This window comes from Amblyraja radiata, chromosome X (assembly GCF_010909765.2).
Source record: "Amblyraja radiata isolate CabotCenter1 chromosome X, sAmbRad1.1.pri, whole genome shotgun sequence".
NCBI classification, from domain to species: Eukaryota; Metazoa; Chordata; class Chondrichthyes; order Rajiformes; family Rajidae; genus Amblyraja; species Amblyraja radiata.
The window spans coordinates 7,453,861-7,475,743 of record NC_045999.1 but is presented as its reverse complement, the minus strand read 5'-3'; the positions used below and the strand labels follow the sequence as shown (position 1 = coordinate 7,475,743).

At 48.5% G+C, this 21,883-nt stretch overlaps 1 protein-coding gene across 3 annotated transcripts in view; it reads left to right on the top strand.

Annotated features, from left to right (window-relative positions):
• man2a2 (mannosidase alpha class 2A member 2) overlaps nt 1-17,538 on the top strand; it is a 59,396-nt gene extending 41,858 nt beyond the window's left edge. The window contains exons 16-24 of one of the 3 annotated variants that reach the window (XR_004410432.1): nt 2,141-2,255; nt 3,607-3,740; nt 6,237-6,378; nt 7,592-7,725; nt 10,446-10,526; nt 12,577-12,771; nt 13,949-14,059; nt 15,299-15,512; nt 16,006-17,538. Coding sequence is in view for 2 of the 3 variants with exons in the window: in XM_033014963.1 (XP_032870854.1) it covers nt 2,141-2,255; nt 3,607-3,740; nt 6,237-6,378; nt 7,592-7,725; nt 10,446-10,526; nt 12,577-12,771; nt 13,949-14,059; nt 15,299-15,448 (1,062 nt within the window). In the remaining variant the exon portion in view is untranslated. Of the gene's footprint in view, nt 1-2,140; nt 2,256-3,606; nt 3,741-6,236; nt 6,379-7,591; nt 7,726-10,445; nt 10,527-12,576; nt 12,772-13,948; nt 14,060-15,298 lie in introns of all 3 variants that reach the window. The other 2 variants (XM_033014963.1, XM_033014964.1) reach the window with 2 other exon arrangements.
• Nucleotides 17,539-21,883: the final 4,345 nt, after the last annotated feature.

The following is a 21,883-nucleotide window of genomic DNA, read 5'->3' as shown; positions in this document are numbered from 1 at the left end:
CCGTTACTATCTTTGTTTTACCCAAACTCATGGATATTTTAAATATTTCTTGCATCTCCTCCCAGCCTCACCTGATCCGGTTTCTTAGGTCCGTCCTCTTAATTAAAGTCTCTCATCCCACAACCATTTTTGTAAATCTCTCCTGCCCTCTCTCTCTCTCTCCAAAGCCCTGTGGTTGCCTGCGTTGGGGCACCCAGAACTGTTTGCAAAAGTCCAGTTGCAGCCTAGCCAGCGTTTTATGACGATTCAAAAACAGACTGCTGGATGAACTCATGCGGGTTAGGCAGCATCTGTGATGGGAAAAGGACAGATGATGAAACTGAGTTACTCCAGCAATCTTTCTCTGCCCAAGGTGTGCAGCAGTAGAGCTGCTGCCTTACAGCGCTAGAGACCCGTGTTCGATCCTGACTATGGGTGTTGTCAGGATGGAGTTTGTACATTCTCCCTGTGATTGGGTGGGTTTTCTCTGGGTGCTCCAGTTTCCTCCCACACTTCAAAAGACATACAGCTTTGTAGGTTAATTGGCATTTGTAAATTGTTCCCGGTGTGCGGGGATCGCTGGTCGGTGCAGTCTCGATGGCTCAAAGGGTTTATTTCCGCGCTGTATCTCTAACACTAAAATTAAAAACGAAAGGTTTGTAGCTTAATTGGCTTCGGTAAAATTGTAAATTGTCCCTGGTGTGTAGGATAGTGCATGTGTACAGATGATTGTTGGTTCCACACTGTATCTCTACAGCCTAAAGCCTAAAATCAGTGTGCACATAAAACTCTGCACGCAAATTCCCAGATCTCTCTGTTCTTGTTTCGGAGAATTATACCCTCCAGTGCATTTTGGTTCTTCTCATTCTTCCGAAATTTTCGGAAGAATGAGAAGAACCAAAATACACTGGAGGGTATAATTCAACGTTAAATTTCCCCTGCCGGTGATTCACCCACCACCATGCTGCTGTCAACAAGAGTGGCGTCTTCAAGAGGTGGCTAAATGTGGACATTATCGTTATACCCCTAGCTAACGGCCGCGGGACTTGCCATCGCCCGCCGGGGGCTTTAACATCGGGAGAAGAATGGAATACAGGGGAGAGACAATGACTTTGCCTTCCATCACAGTGAGGAGGAGATTCACTGTGATGGATGTTTGTATAAAATTGTGTGTCTTGTTGTATGACTGTAGAAACCAAATTTTGTTTGAACTTCATTTGATGCTCAAATGACAATAAACTGTATTGTATTCACTGGAATTTAGAAGGATGTGAGGGGGTCTTATAGAAACATATACAATGCTTAAGTGATTGGACAGGCTAGATGCAGGAAAATGTTCCCGATGTTAGGGAAGTCCAGAACCAGGGGTCACAGCTTAAGAATAAGGGGTAGGCCATTTAGAACTGAGGTGAGGGAAAACTTTTTCACCCAGAGAGTTGTGAATCTGTGGAATTTTCTGCCACAGAAAGCAGTGGAGGCCAATTCACTGGATGTTTTCAAGAGAGAGTTAGATTTAGCTCTTAGGGCTAACGGAATCAAGGGATATGGGGATTTGATGATTCTATGATTCCCCTATATTACAAAAATAAATGCACTTAGAGTGTTTAAATGTCTGTAAATCACAGCTGAAGCACCGAAGGGCACAATTTGAACAATCTTTTTATGAGGGACGGCATAAAAACTTCATCCTTGGGACGACAGATGGCACAATGGGCTAAGTGTTCGGCTGGCAACCGGAAGGTAGCCGGTTCGAATCCCGCTTGGAGTGCATACTGTCGTTGTGTCCTTGGGCAAGACACTTCACCCACCTTTGCCTGTGTGTGAATGTGTGTGAGTGATTGGTGGTGGTCGGAGGGGCCGTAGGCGCAGATTGGCAGCCACGCTTCCGTCAGTCTGCCCCAGGGCAGCTGTGGCTACAGAAGTAGCTTACCACCACCGAGTGTGACTGAGGAGTGAATGAATAATGCGATGTAAAGCGCCTTGAGTATTAGAAAGGCGCTATATAAATCCCATCCATTATTATTATTATTATCCCTGTACTAAATCCTATTTTGGGAATAAATTATAGAGGACTGATCGCAAAGCTAATGCACGCTATAATTCTTTTGTATTCTGTTTCCTTTGCATTCACTCATGGCCGTGTGTTTTTGTCTGGTTTCAGGCCTATATGTCCAAACAGACTCCCATCACTCGGGTTATGGAGGGCCCTTTGTTCTCGGAGGTTGTCACCTTCTATCGGGATTTCCAGCAGAGAATTTGTCTTTACAACTTGCCAGGTAACAGCAGTTTTCTTTGTCAGCACCACTTTCTCGGGATGCAGAATTTCCCTGGCGTTGCAGGGACAGGAGTAGTGATTGGCAAAGCTAATTGTCGGGATTCGCAGGTACTTCCTGCTCTGTGCCCAGCCAGAAAATCAGATTTATGTTCGATGTGGAGTTTCGATGAATGAGGGATGATCCAATTGAAACATAACACCCAACATTTAAGGAGGTACAGCCGGTAGAGTTGCTACCTTACAGCGCTAGAGACCTGGGTCTAAAAATCCCGGGTGCTGTCTGTGCGGAGTTTGCACGTTCTCCCTGTGATCGCATGGGTTTACTCTGGGTGATCCGATTTCCTCCCATATTCCAAAGACGTGCAGGTTTGTGGGTTAATTGACTTCTGTAAATTGTAATTTGTCCTTAGTGTGTGTTGGATAATGCTAGTATACAGGATGATCAGAATTGGAGGGCCTGTTCCCACGCTGTATCTCTAAGGTCTGTCCTCTCTTAACATGCATTTCTGCAGGAAGCAGTAAACAGTAACAGATCTAGGAGAGGTACTAGGCTTGATTTAGTGCACTATTGACGTTGGGAATTGCTGTTGATGGACATTGATGAGTTTAATCCTCCTAATCTGAGGAAAGACATTCTTGCCATAGAGGGAGTACAAAGAAGGTTCACCAGACTGATTCCTGGGATGGCAGGACTTTCATATGAAGAAAGACTGGATAGACTCGGCTTGTACACGCTAGAATTTAGAAGATTGAGGGGGGATCTTATAGAAACTTACAAACTTCTTAAGGGGTTGGACAGGCTAGATGCAGGAAGATTATTCCCGATGTTGGGGAAGTCCAGAACTAGGGGTCACAGTTTAAGGATAAGAGGGAAGTCTTTTCGGACCGAGATGAGAAAATCATTTTTCACACAGAGAGTGGTGAATCTGTGGAATTCTCTGCCACAGAAGGTAGTTGAGGCCAGTTAATAGGCTATATTTAAGAGGGAGTTAGATGTGGCCCTTGTGGCTAAAGGGATCAGGCGGTATGGAGAGGAGGCAGGGATGGGATACTGAGTTGGATGATCAGCCATGATCATATCGAATGGCGGTGCAGGCTCGAAGGGCCGAATGGCCTACTCCTGCACCTATTTTCTATGTTTCTATGTTATTGATATCATCTGGCGCAGATAGATTGAATGGGATGGGTCCAGTCAGTAGCTTATACTGTGCACTGTTAAAAGCCTCACATTGATAACCTGACCCAGTCCATTGTACCAGCAGGAGTTGCTTATAATGTGCCTATAATAGCTTATAATGTGCTCCATTAAAAGCCTCGCATTGATAACCTGATGCCGTCCATTGTACCGACAGGAGTTGAGGGGCTTTCGTTAGATGTTTCCATTGTGGTTGACATCCACGACCAGGTCAACAGGGAGCTGGCAGTGCGATTGTCCACTGGGATTGAAAGTGGAGACATGTTCTTCACTGATCTGAATGGGTTTCAGGTAAATCCATCTAAAGTGTGGTATTGTCCACTGTTCTGGAAAGTTGAATGTGGTGGATAAAGGGGAATTTAATAGGAAGTGTTCGTAAACGAAAAAAACAGACTGTCAGGAATTTGTCCTTTACAGCAAGTGTCTGAAACTGACTCCATATGCATCTCACTGCTACTCAGGTGGATGTGAACAGTATTGTCACATTACTTGAAGAGCAGATGGTATCTCTGTGGCAGCAACTGTTATCAAACACAGATTAGCAGCTTACTCATCCTGTCACTGTTTAAGGGCCATTAATGATGCAGCATGATCCCCTTACCTGACCTTCGATCATAATTCACTGTGTGAAACACTCGCTCTAAGATATCTCTATTTTGTCTGGTGCCGAACAAACGCAGTGATGGTCTTTATTTTTAAACCATTGGGCCTTTCACGGTCTGAGCAGCACATTAACAGGTATTGGATGATGAGGGTAACTGCACCACGACCAGATATACTCAGTTCCTATTATAAATTGTGTAGGAAGGAACTGCAGATGCTGGTTTAATCCGTAGACACAAAAAGCCGGAGTAACTCAGCGGGGCAGGCAGCATCTCTGGAGAGAAGGAATGGGTGACGCTTCGATGCTGCCTGTCCCGCTGAGTTACTCCAGCTTTTTGGGTCTATTTTCCTGTTGTAAATTGTTGTATTTTGGTCTGATTTCTTGCTGTATCAGCCCTACATTCGACATATATGGTGGAAACTGGTGAAGTGAACTGGTCACGTGCCCTTTATTTACACCCCTATCTGGTGTGAAGTGAAGTCCGGATAATTCCCGCTTACCAGCTTTACATGAGCAGCCTGCATTATGAATGCAGAGCTAGTTTTAATAGGACGTGCGCACAGATCGTAAGATTTTATCGTAGGTGAATTTATAGACTCATTTAATGGACTCCACATTCAAGTCCCTGACTTCAGTTTACTGGGCATCAGGTCAGGGAGGTAGTTCAGCGTGGAACATCAGCAGGGGTGGGGAGAGTAGCGGGAGAGGCTTGAAGTCACAGAGTCGTACGGCACGGAAACAAACCCTTCGGCTAAACCTGTCCACGCCGACCAAGGTGTCCATTCTAAGCTCGTCCCACGTGCCAGCATTTGGCCCATATCTCTCGAAACCTTTCCTATCCATGTAGCAAAGCAAACACCTTTTGCATGAGGGCAAGAATACCAATGTGTTCTCCAATGTTCGTTTTACGGAGTCATGAGTAATGTTGACATTCATTGCCTATCTTGAAAAGTCCTTGAACTGAGCGGCTTATCGGAGCAGCTCAGAGGCAGTGACAAGGCAACCAAGATACAGAAGGTCTGGAGCAGGGGTGGGGAACCTTTTCATGTTGGAATGCCGCATCAAGTTAGCTGTAATCTAATAAGGCCGCATCCAAGAAACTTCAATTAGATATACTTCAACATTTTGTAAAAATAGCCCTCATGACTTACTTTTTTTTATTGTGGCCGTCAGTCGGGGAGGATTATTTTGTTGAATCTTCTTTTACTCTTTAGTATTTTAAACACGTTAATTTTAAGATTTAAATAAAAATAATAAAAGACAAACAAAAACATACCAATAAAAATAAAAGGATTTGTTCTACAAAATTTGGATTCATTCAAAAGGCCACACATAATGGCCTAGAAGGCCGCATGCAGCCTTAAGGCCGCAGGTTCCCCACCCCTAGTTTGGAGTCACATCAGAACATCAAATGTCAGTAGACAATAGACAATAGGTGCAGGAGTTGGTCATTCAGTCCTTCGAGCCAGCACCGCCATTCAATGTGATCATGGCTGATCATCCCAAATCAGTACCCCGTTCCTGCCTTCTCCCCATATCCCCTGACTCCGCTATTTTTAAGAGCCCTATCTAGCTCTCTTGAAAGCATCCAGAGAACCTGCCTCCACCACCCTCTGAGGCAGAGAATTCCACAGACTCACCACTCTCTGTGAGAAAAAGTGTTTCCTCGTCTCCATTCTAAATGGCTTTCTCCATATTCTTAAACTGTGGCTCCTGGTTCTGGACTCCCCCAACATCGGGAACATGTTTCCTGCCTCCAGTGTGTCCAAACCCTTAACAATCTTATATGTTTCAATAAGATTTCCTCTCATCCTTCTAAACTCCAGAGTGCACAAGCCCAGCTTCTCCATTCTCTCAGCATATGAGAATGTCCTTCCTCAAATTAGGATGTCCTTCCTCAATGTCTTCCCCACACTGTAAACGGCATCATGTGTTGTCTTTCTGCTGACTGGTTAGCACGCAACAAAAGCTTTCCCCTGTACCTCTGTACACGTGACCATAAACTAAACTGAAACTTAAATTACAGTGAATCATTCGGAGTGTTATAACAATCTGCTGTTTACTGATCGCCATAGAATGTTTTTACTGAGTGAAACTTAAATTCCCCAACGATGCTGTAGTTGCAAATAAGGAAGATTTTCCACTGTCGAATGGACCCATCATATTTCTCTATTTTGAAATAGATTCAAACTCGGAAATACTTACGGAAATTGCCACTTCAGGCCAACTTCTACCCCATGCCAGCCATGGCCTACATTCAGGACAATCGCTCACGTCTCACGGTGCACACCGCTCAGTCTCTTGGGGTGTCCAGCCTACACAGTGGTAAGTCTTGTAGAAGGACAGGCCCTTCGGCCGACCAGCAATCATCCTGTACACTAGCACTATCCTACACACTAGGGACAATTTACAATTTTACCAAAGCCAATTAACCTACAAACCATCTTTGGAGTGTGGGAGGAACCCGGAGCACCTGGGAAAAACCCACGCGGTCCCAGGGAGAATGTATAAACTCCGTACAAACAGCACCCATACTCAGGATTGAACTCGGGTCTCTGGCACTGTAAGGCAGCAACTCTATCGCTGCACCACCGTGCGGCCCCTAGCGCTCCCAGATGCCGTAGGAGTGTGAAGAAAGTACCTCTGGCCCTACCCGCAGTGGCGGTGGTGAGTGGGTCTTCCCTCTCAGCATGATCTGCAGCAATGCCAGGGTCCCCAAGGGCAGGAGAGATTGCTAGTAACCAAACGCAGCCCTGTGCTGAACATGTAGATAGTGTCGAGCCAGCAGTACATTTTGTTTTGGGGACCTGTATTTCACTATGGGCTGCTAAACAGGCTGGTTCACTTTGAAAAGAACTAATGTTACAATCACTCCAGGACAGGTTAGGTTCCCTTGGGAAAGATCCATTCCCGCAGCCGACATCCTCAGACAATAGGTGCAGGAGTAGGCCATTCAGCCCTTCGAGCCAGCACCGCCATTCAAGGTGATCATGGCTGATCATCACCAATCAGTACCCCGTTCCTGCCTTCTCCCCACATCCCCTGACTCCGCTATCTTTAAGAGCCCTATCTAGCTCTCTCTTGAAAGCATCCAGAGAACCTGCCTCCACCGCTCTCTGAGGCAGAGAATTCCACAGACTCACCACTCTCTGTGAGGAAAAGTGTTTCCTCGTCTCCGTTCTAAATGGCTTACTCCTTATTCTTAAACTGTGCCCCAACTGGCATTTCCCTGCCCCCCACATCACAAAGCCTTTGGTCGGGCAAAATGGATAACACGGCAAGGATTTGGTAGCTGGAAAACGGTGCTGGAAAATCGGTGACCACCTGGTGTTTTTTTCGAGGGGTCGGGTATTGAGGGGCCTGAGTGAACGACAATCCTCGTGCATGGAAATAAAGTCCAACACTCTACAGCAAAGAGAACATTTCTAACAAGCCCCGTACCGTCAGGAAAAGAAAAGGAATGTAACAGATTGAACCGGACAACCTTGATGTTTTGTTGCTAGAATCTGAGCTGACGTTGATCCCCTTTCATTTGTAGGTCAGTTGGAGATTATTCTGGATCGGCGGTTGATGCAGGATGATAATCGCGGCCTTGGACAAGGGCTGAAGGACAACAAAGTGACCTGCAACAGGTTCCGCATCCTGCTGGAGAGGAGAACGACCACAAGCAAAGTATTCAGTCCTTTGCAAGCTTCCTGTGGCAAATAATCCATTGCCTCTGTGTGGAGGGGAGATGGACTTGCAGCTAAATTAAAGCATCAGATTCAGCTCCAGTAGGGGGTTAAAGATCCATTTGGCCTTGGTATTAGTAGAAGCCCACTTCCACACCTGGTCTGTGAAGGGACTCAACCCGAAAAGTTACCCATTCCTTCTCTCCAGAGACGCTGCCCGTCCCACTGAGTTGCTCCAGCATTTTGTGTCTGATCTTCGATTTAAACCAGCATCTGCAATTCTTTCCTACACATAAACAAGAAAGCAGACTATTATCTGGCAAAAACAGGAAAGCAGACTATTATCTAAATGGTGACCATTTAAGAAAAGGGGAGATGCAACGAGACCTGGGTGTCATGGTACACCAGTCATTGAAAGTAGACATGCAGGTGCAGCAGGCAGTGAAGAAAGCAAATGGTATGTTAGCATTCATAACAAAAGGATTTGAGTATAGGAGCAGGGAGGTTCTACTGCAGTTGTACAGGGTCTTGGTGAGACCACACCTGGAGTATTGCGTACAGTTTTGGTCTCCAAATCTGAGGAAGGACATTATTGCCATAGAGGGAGTGCAGAGAAGGTTCACCAGACTGATTCCTGGGATGGCAGGACTTTCATATGAAGAAAGACTGGATAGACTCGGCTTGTACTCGCTAGAATTTAGGAAATTGAGGGGGGATCTTATAGAAACTTACAAAATTCTTAAGGGGTTGGACAGGCTAGATGCAGGAAGATTGTTCCCGATGTTGGGGAAGTCCTGGACAAAGGGTCACAGCTTAAGGATAGAGGGGAAATCCGTTAGGACCGAGATGAGAAAAACATTTTTCACACCGAGAGTGGTTAATCTCTGGAACTCTCTGCCACAGAAGGTAGTTGAGGCCAGTTCATTGGCTATATTTAAGAGGGAGTTAGATGTGGCCCTTGTGGCTAAAGGGATCAGGGGGTATGGAGAGAAGGCAGGTACGGGATACTGAGTTGGATGATCAGCCATGATCATATTGAATGGCGGTGCAGGCTCGAAGGGCCAAATGGCCTACTCCTGCACCTATTTTCTATGTTTCTACATACTGTATTTACATTACTTTAGACTAGAGATACAGAAACAGAATCCCCTCGGCTCAATGAGTCCACGCTGATCAGCATTCACCCCAGACGCTAACGCTGTCCCACTCCCTAGGAACACTATTCATCGAAGCCAATTCACCTACAAACCTGTATGTCTTTGGAGTGTGGGGGGAAACCGGAGCACCCGGAGAAAACCCACATGGTCACAGGAAGAACGTACAGACTCGTTACAGACCGCACCCGTAGTCAGGATCGAACCCTGGACTCTGGTGCTGTGAGGTAGCAGCTCTACCGCTGCCGCCTGGTCCGTATTGAGTCAGTCGATGGCCTGCCGTTCGAGCGGTGGGGGGGGATTGGAAATGGGCCAAGGTGACCCATGCACATGCAGGGAAGGAGTGTGTGGGGAGATGCTGGCCGCTTTTGGGCCTCTATTACAGGAACACACGAATGCAGTGTGGGAGGAGCAAGCCACACCCCTTCTCCCTGCCCCCTCCCTCACCTGTGGCAGAGTCTGCAGATCCCCCGTTAGGGCTCTACACCCACCTTGGAACGCTCAGACTGAGGTAGAAGCAAGTCATCCTTTACCCTGAGAAACTGCCGCAGAAGAACAACTCTTGCGCTTAATTGTAAGGAGCCTTTAGACTTCAGTTGGAGTCTCGGATGAAATAGACTGCAAGATAAAGCTCTGCTTTTCTCCCCGTGTGGCCCAGCCACTGTCGAGGAGTGAAGTAGAAAACAGGTGCAGGAGTAGGCCATTTGGCCCTTCAAGCCAGTACCGCCATTCAATATGATAGACAATAGGTGCAGGAATAGGCCATTCGGCCCTTCGGGCCAGCATCGCCATTCAATGTGACCATGGCTGATCATCCAAAATCAGTTCCCAGTTCCTGCTTTCTCCCCATATACCTCATATTATGTCTCCTGTCCCGACTGCAGTGTAGCAGAGGTTGCAGGGCAGGGTGTGTGAATGCAGAAGGAATGGTTCGGGACTGTCAAACCCATGGCTTTAGGCAGAGAAGACGGCTGACAGCATTGAGGAGTTCTGCCATGTTAGGGAACGATAGGCTGGAATTGCAAAGCCTGCAACCGGAACGACCTGTAAACAAGTGGAGTTTGGGAATTTCCTCTGCTCCAAAAAAAGACACAAAGTGCTCGAGTAAGTCAGCAGGTCAGGCAGCATCTCTGGAGAACATGGCCAGGTGACATTTCGAGTCAGCCACACACTGGAAACAAGGAACTGCAGATGCTATTTTTTTTTTTTTTTTTAAAGACACAATGTGCTGCAGTAACTCAGTGGGTCAGGCAGCATCTCTGGAGAACATGGCCTGGTGATATCTTCGCTTGGGACCCTCATGTTCTGCAGAGTTCTCCTCATGTTCTCTATAGATGCTGACTGATCCAGCACATTGTAAACCAGCATCTGCAGTCTTGTTTCCATTGTTAGTGTGCGTGTGTGGATGGTGAGCCTATGAGGAAGCTATGGGGGGTCACGAGGCAGTGAGTGTGTGTGTGTTTCACATTGTATAGTTAGTACTGTGTGGTTGCAGTGTGCCAGGCAGTGTGCTGTACTGCTTTCCGATATGTTCACCATTTTCTTCATTCCCATTGCTCCTCCATAGCCCACTGGCTTACTGTCAAGGCTGTACTCCATGTTACAGGCGCTCACAGCCTCCATCTTTTCCCGGAACACCACCCACGAGGTAACCTAGTAGCGTGCAGACTAGGTCAAAGTATAGCTTGTTGATTCACTTTGACCTCCTCACTGTAGCTGCCTATGAACAGTAGCCAGTAGCTGCCTGTGTGTACCCATCCCAGTCGCTGATTAGCAGTTCCCCTTTGCCTCCGTGTTAGCAGGTGACACCAGTCAGTATTTCCAGTGCCTCACTTGCTGTCAGCAAAAGTGCCTCCCTGCGCCCCTCTGCTTTCCTGCCCCCCTATGCTCTAGTGCCCCTCCACCCCAGAGCCCCTCCGTCCCAGAGCCCCTCCGTCCCAGAGCCGCCCCAGAGCCCCTCCGCCCCAGAGCCCCTCCACCCGAGAGCCCCTCCGTCCCAGTTCCCCTCCGCCCCAGAGCCCCTCCGCCCCAGAGCCGCCCTCCGCCCCAGTTCCCCTCCGCCCCAGTGCCCCCCGCCCCAGAGCCCCTCCGCCCCAGAGCCCCTCCGTCCCAGAGCCCCTCCGACCCAGAGCCCCTCCACCCCAGAGCCCCTCCGTCCCAGTTCCCCTCCGCCCCAGAGCCCCTCCGTCCCAGAGCCCCTCCGCCCCAGAGCCCCTCCGCCCCAGTTCCCCTCCGCCCCAGAGCCCCCGCCCCAGTTCCCCTCCGCCCCAGTTCCCCTCCGCCCCAGAGCCCCTCCGTCCCAGAGCCCCTCCGCCCCAGTTCCCCTCCGCCCCAGTGCCCCCCGTCCCATTGCCGCCCCGCTGTGCACTGACTCTTGGGTGCTTGTAAAATACTGGGGAGGGAGGGAGTGTGGGGTGACTGTGATCCTTGGGACGGATCTGTTCGCACCACCTTTAGAATGGAGACAGTGAGGAATTTCTTTAGCCCGAGGATGTTGAATCTGTTGAATTCATTGGTGGAGTCCATGTCATTGGTTTGCAATAATTTTGAATTTGTTTGAGTTTGTTTGGTTTTCCCAGCTCCAAAGGTGAGACGAGAGCTCTCCCTGATGGTTGAAGCTAGCAGTGCAGTCTGGACAATCTCTGGTTCGATCTTCTCAGTTAGTTGGCCAGCACAACATTTGGCCCGAGCGAGGGCAGGAAGATATCGTCTCCTTGTTTCCTTCCTTGAGCAGTGTGTGAATGTTGAATGAAGCCAGAGCCACGCTTGGCTACACTAATAATCCATCAACTCACCTCGATAATCCTGGCGTCCTTGTGTGTGTGTTTGGTCCATCTGAAGTTCCTGTCAGTCTTCGGACTTCTCAAGGGATGCGCACATGAGCTAACGTGACTAGGCTGGGGATCAGGGCAGCAGTGATGAGGTAGAGAATCAACCTTCATCGAAATGAGTGGTGCAGCCGAATAGCCTCGCCCTGCTATTTCCCAAAGTCCTGGCAATCCCTTCCTTCCTCTCCGTCTCATTGTTGGTTTACGCTGGTTGAATCTGATGGGTTTTGAGGGAACAGTTCTAGGTGCTGGTCTCTCACCACCAGATGAATCAGAAACACAAGCCCCATGGCCCCTCTGGAATAATTCACACAACTTGCAGAGGTGGGAATGGACAAGTTCACAAGTAATAGGTTCTTCTTGCGTATGATGTGCACAGCCTAAAGTTGTAGGACAACTTGTTCTATTTGATCTTACTTGATTGTGCACGCCAGGTTGATTGCATTCGTCGATACAGGGCGGACCACGTGAAGGTTGCAATCTTCCACCCCTGTAGCAGGTTCTAGGAGCAGAATTAGGCCATTCGGCCCATCGAGTCTACTCCGCCATTCAATCATGGGTGATCTATCTTTCCCTGTCAACCCCATTCTCCTGCCTTCACCCCATAACCCCTGACACCGGGAGTAACCGGGACTTGATTCAGTCGGGAGTGAGGATTGTGCTTGATGCCCCAGGGAAACTACACCCTTCCCGCTCTGGGGCAAAGCTTGTGTGTAGCGTTGGCGGCCCTGGGCATTGATGGACTAACCCGCCAGGCTTTGGGGGTTGGTGGACCAGGCAGAGTTTGAATTCCTCGTGTTTTATCTCCTTGCCGCTGGGTGGGCTGCAGGCTGCCGGTCTCTCACCTGTCGGTGATCTCTGCCCCTACAGGTACAGGACAGCAGGCCGGTGAGCTTCCCCTCTTTGCTCAGCCACATGACGTCGATGCTGCTGAACCACGAGGTGCTGGTGATGCCGGTGACGCCCCAGCAGCAGAGCGCTCCACCCATCCGATCCTGGCGCCCGCTCTCTGCCGCCATACCTTGCGACTTCCACCTGCTCAACATCAGAACTCTGCAATCTGAGGTGAGCAGCCTGATGGGGACCGGACGATCACCGCTGGGTCAGTGCAGAACACTTACTGCATCTGCACCGTGTTCCCCCCCCCCCCCCACCTATACGTCCCTCCTCTGTCTGCCCGAGATTCATCCGATTCACCAAACCTTCCACTGGCTCCACCACACTCTTCCCACTTTCCCTTGCTCAAAACAAATGAAGTGTGTCGGGAGGAGCTGCAGATGCTAGTTTAAACCAAAGACAGAAACAAGAAGCTGGAATAACTCAGTGGGTCAAGCAGCATCTCTATACAACAGGAATATGTGACGTTTCGGGTCGAGACCCCTCCCGTCCGCAGAAAGGTCTCGACCCAAAACGTCACCTATTGCTTTTCTCTAGAGATGCTGCTTGACCCACTGAGTTACCCCAGCTTTTTGTGTCTGTGTTTGGTTCAAACCAAGTGACGCTCGGCATAGTTTCAACTCCACAGAGGAGAGTGGGGTCTAAAGCAGCACTGAGAGAATCCTTGCCCTGCGTCACAGCAGTGGTTGTGACAAGCTGTCTCATCGATGGCTTAAATAATCGCTGGCTTCACGGGCAAAGCACCAATCCCACAAACATGAAGTGTCGGCATTTGGATTGAGCAGCGTCCAAGAGGTCAGGCATGACCGCTCACCGAGTTATGTGAAGGTGGATGCTGCTGCTGCTGTTGTTGATCTCTCAGGCAGACACATGGTGTGTAAACTGGACATGATGTAAAGAAGCATGTCGTTATCCATAATACACTGGGCAAAATGCCCACATTGATACCACTCGCACCCTGCCTGTCTTTCTCTCCCATATACACCAATCCCTCTGTCTTTCTCTCCTTCTCCCCCTCCCCTCACCCCTCTCTCACAAATCCCCTCACATCCTATGTGTGTGTGTGTGTATACCTCTCTCTCTCTTTCACCTGTGTGTGTGTGTGTGTGTGACACTATTTGTTTTGCCTCTCTCACACTGTGTGTGTCTGTATGTCTCACACCTGTGTGTGTGTGTGTCACTCTCTTGTCTTTCGACCTGCTTCCCCCCCCCCCCCCCCCCCCAACTCCACCACCCCACCCAGCCTCTGGTCTGCTGTTCCACCCCCACCCCCGTCTCTCTCTCTCACTGGTTTCCCAGCTTACTCACACCCTCTCCCTTCAACACGCTTGTGTTTCTGCTGCAGGTGGTTTCAGCGCCAGGGTTGGAAGCTGCTCTGATCCTTCACCGGAAAGGGTTTGACTGCGGGCTGGAGGCCAGGAGCCTGGGCTTCAACTGCACGACCACACAGGGCAAGGTATGGGAGCGGTGACTGAGCTGTGTAGACCCACACAGTCTCACTAGGGTCAAGGCTATGAAAGGCAGCTTCAGACACCACAGTGAGCCATGCCCGATCTAAATATGGGGATGCAATGTGATCCACTTGACCCATGCAGTGTGGTGTCGAGCAACTCCCCATGTTTGCCTTGAATTCAAAACATCTAAAAGAGATAATAGCCGATAGTAGTACAGGAAGGAGCTGCAGATGCTGGAAAATTGAAGGTAGACTAAAATGCTGGAGAAACTCAGCGGGTGAGGCAGCATCTGTGGAGCGAAGGAAATAGGCAAAATTTTTGGTCCGAAGAAGGGTCTCAACCCGAAATGCTGCTGAATGTTTCTTGCTTCATTTCCAGCCTTTCCCACTTGTTCTTGCTCAGCTAATGAGTAGAAAATGGCCCACTGAGCTGTGCTCTCGAGGGAGTGGAAGTTAATTGCTTAATTTCTATTTAAAGCGCTTGCAAAGCAGCTCGTCAAACCTCATCAAACATTTCAGGCTCATGTACATCTGGGAATAAGTCTATGTGGATGCTTAGAAGTACAGCAAGAAGTCGATAGCAGCCTAAAAAAGGCACAAAGTGTGGGAGCAACTCAGGCAGGGTCTATTGCAACATTTAAGAAACATTTAGACATGCAGGGCAGGTAGGACTAGTAGATGGGACATGTTTTCAGCATGAGCAAGTTGGGCCAAAGGGCCTGTTTTCACGCTGTATGGCTATGACTATAACTCAGCAGGTCAGGCAGCATCTCCGGAGGACATGGATAGGTGACGTTGCAGTTCGGGACCCTTCTACCTCTGTGTCACTCTGCTGCCTCAGCAGAACATCGATAAACAATGTTCTGAGTCGTAATTGAAGAAGGGTTGCGAGTCTAAACATCACCTATCCATGTGCAGGAAGGAACTGCAGATGCTGGTGTAAACTGAAGATAGACACAAAAAGCTGGAGTAACCCAGCGGGACAGGCAGCATCTCTGGAGAGAAGGAATGGGTGACGTTTCGGGTCGAGACATTCCTTCTCTCCAGAGATGCTGCCTGTCCTGTTAAGTTACTCCAGCTTTTTGTGCCAGTCTATCATCACCTATCCACGTTCTCCAGAAACGCTGCCTGACCCGCTGAGTTACTCCAGCACTTTATGTCTGTTTGTTTATAATCCGGCATCTGCTGTTCCTTGTGCCTCCTTGATTACAGACTGACCCGTCTCTCTCCTTTCCCTTGCAGTTATCCGTGGGCTCCCTGTTTCAGGGCCTGGATGTAGTTAACCTGCAGCCATCATCCCTGACCCTCCTGTATACAGCCAAGCCTGTCAACAGCAGCCTCGTCTTCCTGAGACCGATGGAGATCGCCACCTTCCGTATCCGCATGGTCTGAGTGGTTCAACGACATAACTTCCTCGCCTGGAGCTAGCAGCCGCAGGGGAGCAGCCAAATTAGCAGTAGGAACCGCGACTCTTGAATCCGTACACCCCAAGCAGCTGTAGGGGAGGGGGCTGTGTGTGTGTGGTTGTGTGTGTGGGGGGGCAGACGGAACTGCGAGACGTGGAGCTGAACAAAGCTCTTCAGTTTGAATCAAACTGTGGATTTCAAGTTGCTTGTGCATTGAAAGCAGAGCAGCAGCGCCCGAACCCAATGCACTTTATGTCGAAACTCTACGGGCAGTTTATGCATTTACCACTACAGTATGCGTCACTTCATCACTTTAACGGGCAAGCCTGGCGTGATTGTAAATTCATAACTTCAAAAGCAAGGAATCGAGCTCCGGGGAATCTGAAAATGGTCCGTTTACTTCCGCCCCAGTCGTCCAGAAAGCGTGAAGTGTTCCAAGTGTGGACGAGTCAGTCGTGTGCACGGGCGTTGGAGTAGTCTGCACATCGCCCGCTGTACAAATCTTGTGTTGTGATCTGACTTGTGCAACGCATTCCTCCCAAGGCCTCTGCCGTTCAAAGCCAGGGTGGGAGTGGTTCTTCAGAAGTGCTTCCCCTGTTACAGAAGAATGTGGCACGGAATGATCTGAGACTCGTGTGAACTCGTGTGCGCCTGGCTGCTGCATTGTGTCGTGTACATCAGAGGCCAGTTGATCCTCCACTACCACATGGTTCAGGACTTGTCCAGACCCGTGGGCCTGGAATGTTTCAAGCCCTTGCCTTCGTCCGTCAGCATCTCCTGGGGTATCTGTGGTTTTGCTGCAAACTCCACCTGAAGCTGGCACCTCCCACAGACACTGCTGGTGGGTGGCGGGATGTCACGACATTTACCACCCAGCACAAGGCCCGAAGTGTCCGGATCAGCAGTGAACATGCTGCGACGCACAGCAGCTCTGGAGAGATCACACACACAGCAGAACGGTCCGCCCTGTCTGAGCCACCTCCAGCCAAGCTCCCGGGCTGAAACAACCTGCAGCATTCGGAAGTATGAGCTGTGCATTTTCAGCGATTCTGTGTCTGATTCCTCAGCATTCTTTAGATGTGATCTGATTAACACAGTGTGAGTGGTCTCATCATCAGATGTGATCAGATTCACAAAGTGTGAACGGTCCGATCAATAGATCCGATCTGATTCCATGAGCGGACTGATCAATAGATCTGATCTCATTCACACAATGTGGGCTCTCTGATTGTCCGCAAATTGACAGGAGTAAATACTTCTGAAAGTTTATTTTTTAAAGTTAACTCGCTGCTCTTGGAATTAATCACGTTTTAAATAAGAATATGTTTGAGGCAATAAAGGATATTTAGATAACCAGCAATTGAAAAATTATGAATTCCTCAGTTTAAACGAGGAAAATGCCGAGTAGAAACGCCAAGTAAAACATTCAGGAAGAATTAAGTCTTACATTAAAGCAGCTGTAATAGTAGTTCACGGTATTCTATAACAAAAAAAAAATCATGTGAAGAAAATTAAAAGGCGTCCAAGTGTTAGATGAGTTATTGAAATTAAGCTAAGTTCTAGATTTTTGGAGGGAATTCTTGTTGCATTGATGGGGATCAGGCTTCCTGAAAGGGGACTGGTAATTTAGTGTCTTCACACCCTCTGCCCTTTCAAATGTGAAGCCTGTGAGGGAATGATTTTGAGCTTAATATTTAACACTAGATGCAGAGCGTCAGACAGGTTGATAGTGATGGGCGCAGCATAAGAGGACAGACGTTTATGACCAGAGTGCAGGCTATTTATACAAAGGTGGCACTCTGTTGGTTGTCAGATGTTCCTGTCGTGACTTCTCTCGGTCGGGGGCTACTTTGTGTAATCCTAGAGTGGCCTTTAATTGGATTCCAGGGTCTCCCTCATGTCCATCACTCAGTCCTTCTCCATGTCGGCAACAGACGGGATTGGGCCACTGTGCCCCCTGCTGCCAAAAGTCTTGCTTGAACGTGGAGGATATTCGATTTTCCATCGTCACAGTCAGTCGCACTTTTGTAGGCGCAAAACACACCTGAAAATACTCAATAAAACATCAATAAAACGCTGTGGATTGTGGAGCCTGTCTTTGTGCATCGGTGTCAGTTTAGTTTAGTGTCACGTGTACCGAGGTACAGTGTAACAAGCTTGTTTTGCCTGCTGAACTGTCTGGAGAAAGACAATAGACAATAGGTGCAGGAGGAGGCCATTCGGCCCTTCGAGCCAGCGCCGCCATTCAATGTGATCATGGCTGATCATCCCCAATCAGTACCCCGTTCCTGCCTTCTCCCCATATCCCCTGACTCCGCTATTTTTAATTTGAAGAAGGACATTCTTCAAATTTTATTTTATAGCCCTATCTAGCTCTCCCTTGAAAGCATCCAGAGAACTGGCCTCCACCTCCCTCTGAGGCAGAGAATTCCACATACTCACCACTCTCTGTGAGAAAAAGTGTTTCCTCGTCTCCGTTCTAAATGGCTTACTCCTTATTCTTAAACTGTGGCCCCTGGTTCTGGACTCTCTCAACATCGGGAACATGTTTCCTGCCTCTAGCGTGTCCAAGCCCTTAACAATCTTATATGTTTCAATAAGATGCCCTCATCCTTCTAAACTCCAGAGTGTACAAGCCCAGCTGCTCCATTCTCTCAGCATATGACAGTCCCTTCATGCCGGGAATTAACCTTGTAAACCTACGCTGCACTCCTTCAATAGCAAGAATGTCCTTCTTCAAATTAGGGGACCAAAACAGCCAAGACAATACGTGGCTGGAGACACAGCACAAAACAGCGTGGATGCTTCAAACCTGAAGTAGACTGAAAGAACATCTCTCTATAGATGTGTATTTTCTATTTGAATTGTCATGAGCGGAACTCACTGCCATAGCTCCTGGGTCCCTACTGCTCAATGTTTTTCCCACCTCTCCGCTCACCCATGTGACCCACCTGGACTTGCACCTTCCACCGACGCTCCTTCCATTGGCTTCACAATTCACAAATTTTAGTTGAGACATACAGCACGGAAACAGGCCCTTCGGCCCACCAAGAGCGTGCAGACCAATGATCATCCCCTTCACTAGAACTAACCTAATCACTAGGCCAATTTACAATTTTGGAGTGTTTAAGAAGGAACTGCAGATGCTGGAAAATCGAAGGTAGACAAAAATGCTGGAGAAACTCAGCGGGTGCAGCAGCATCTATGGAGCGAAGGAGATAGGCAATGTTTCGGGTCGAAAATCTGAAGAAGGGTTTCGGCCCGAAACGTTGCCTATCTCCTTCGCTCCATAGATGCTGCTGCACCCGCTGAGTTTCTCCAGCACTTTTGTGTACCTACAATTTTGAGTGTAGGGGGAAACTGGAGCACCTGGAGAAATCCCACGCGGGTCGCGGGGACAATGCACAAACTCCATGCAGACACCATCCATAGTCAGTATCGAACCCGGGTCTCTGGCGCTGTAAGGCAGCAACTCTACCGCTGCGCCACCGTGCCGCCCCCTTCAACTCTTCAATCCCTTTGTCTCACACCTTCTGACTCTCCATCTCTGGTCTTTGTCCAAACATCTGCCTATCAGCCCCCCACCTCACCTGTATCAACCTATAGATGGACACAAAATGCTGGAGTAACTCTACGGGACAGGCAGCGTCTCTGGAGAGAAGGAATGGGGGGCGTTTCGGGTCGAGACCTTTCTTCAGTCTGAAGGAGGGTCTCAACCCGAAACATCACCCATTCCTTCTCTCCAGATGCTGCCTGTCCCGCTGAGTTACTCCAGCATTTTGTGCCTATTTACGATTTAAACCAGCATCTGCAGTTCTTTCATACACAATCAACCACATTCAAGGCTTTGTCCTGCCCCTCTTCCCTCTCCACAATCAGTCTGAAGAAGGGCTCCGACCCGAAACAACACCTATCCATGTTCTCCAGAGATGCTGCCTGACCCGCTGCATTGCTCCAACGCTTTATATCTTTGTTTACATACATTTCTGATTTTCGCCACACAGACTAGGACAAGTTGGAGCAGGGGACAAACTTATAACTTGTAATGGGAGTACTTGGAGAACTTAACGGAAAGGGAGTCAGTTCAAGAGACTTTGGAGACACAGCATGGAAATATTGAGTGCGTGCTGACCAGCGATATCCGACACTCGTGGCAATTTACAATTTTACCGAAGATGAACCTACAAACCTGCACGTCTTTGGAGCACCCGGAGAAAACCCACGCAGTCACAGGGAGAACGTACAAACTCCGTACAGACAGCATCAGTGGTCAGGATCGAACCCGGGCCTCTGTCGCTGTAAGGCAGCAACAGAAGCATCGGAACAATGGAATTCTTACCTGCTGCAGCATAACGGGCCCATAAACACAACACACACAGATAAATATATAATAATCAAAAATATAATAAATTAATAACTTGGTAACCATATTAGTGCAAAAAACAAAGTTCATAGTGCAACCAAAGACACAGTCTATTAAAGATCATAGTTGCTGAGGTTAGTGTCCACGCAAACTACTGTGGATGATGCAAATCTGAAGTTGATTGAGAGGTCAGATCTGTGGAGAAAGGAGTGAATGGATATTTCCTATACAAAGGTGAGATTCCTCGAAAGCTCCGGTTTACAAAATATTTTCGTTTTCGGTTTATTATTGTCATAGGTAAGTGAAAAGCTTTATTTCGCATGCTATCTCAACAGATCAGTTCTACCTTGCAGAGATGCAGTAAGCTCAAATTAAGTACAATAGATCGAGCAAAGGGGAAGATACATGTTTGGTTTAGTTGCGAGATACAGCGCGGAAACAGGCCCTTTAGCCCACCGAGTCCACGCCGACCAGCGATCCCGGTACACTAGCACTATCCTGCACACTAGGGACAATTTACGATCTTTACAGAAGCCAATCAACCTACAAAATCTACGTCTGGAATGTGAGAGAAACCGGAGCACCCGGGAAAAATGTACAAACTCCATGCAGACAGAACCCGTAGTCAAGATCGAACCTAGGCCTCTGGGCGTCCCAGAGCCAAGGGTCCCACGGCCTGTCCCAGTTGGGCGTCATTTGCGCGTCACGTAAATTATGTCGCGTAAATTGCGCGCAAATGACGCCCAACTGGGACAGGCCCTACAGTACCGTTGCGCCCGCTCTCATCATTGTAGTATATCAGTTCCTTAGACAAAGTCCAACATCCTCAATACGGTAGAAGTTAATTGAACAGTACCCTAGCTTATTGAAGGCCTGTTCCAAGGTCTGGGAGTGCACACTGCATCTTTTGCCAGATGGGAGCAGGGAGAAGAAGGAATGACCAGGGTGGGACAAAGCTTTGATTATGTTGGCTGCTTTTCTGAGGCACCGTGCAGTGTAGATGCAGTGGCGGACTGGGTCTAAAAATATTGGTTGCCAGGAGACAAAGGGGGCCCACTTCATCAGGGGCCCACTTGATATAGGGGGCCCACTTCATCAGGGGCCCACTTGATATAGGGGGCCCACTTCATCAGGGGCCCACTTGCCATCGGGCAAGCTGACACCCTGGCCAGTCCGCCACTGTGTAGAGGGACCCAGCAAGAGTAGGAGAAAATACAGGTGAGAGCAAGAGATGTCTATGATTGGGATCTTCCTGAAGTCTGAAGAAGGTTCTCGACCCGAAACGTCACCCATTCCTTCTCACCAGAGATGCTGCCTGTCCCGCTGAGTTACTTCGGCTTATCGTGTCAATCTTAGGTTTGCAATATTACTTCTTGTGCTCTGAACCCCAGCAGTAACACTGTAGTTTGTACAAGGTCGCAAGTTGTCTGTTCAATTTTCTAGTTAGCTCAAAGGAAGTGAAATATTAGAATTTTAATCTGTTCCTTGCACTATTCAGCCAATTCAACTGTAAATCTTTTAAAATGTGGATGAAGTCAATGTAATAATGAATTTGACAGTTTCGTTAATCAGGGAACCACGCCACAGGATCCAAATCCTTTTCCTCAGTGCCTGCAAGATGTTCCATGCTGACCACTGCCTGATGGACTTGTGGTCGTAGACATTGGTTCGGAAGAAACTTTCCACATCCATTGTACTCATGTTTGATTTGATCGAAGAACATGCATAACATACATTGGACTGTATCTCTGCACAGGGAGCAATAAATAAACCATTGAACCAATGGCACCACATGGATGGCAGTCTATCAGCTCACTGGCATTAGACTGGGAGAAGGAAGTGAGTGCACACTTACACAGATAAAGCTGCAGGGTTTCCCTCCTACAGCTGTAATGCAGGGTTGTCTTTAGACTTCACAGTATTGCTGTGGGTTGTCTCTGAGTTTCCCTCCAGCAGTTGCAATGCTGGGCTGCCGTCGGGCATCCACCTGCAACTACATTGCTGGGTTGCCTTTACAATTCCCTGCAGCTGCATTGCTGGGTTGTCTCCGGGCTTCCC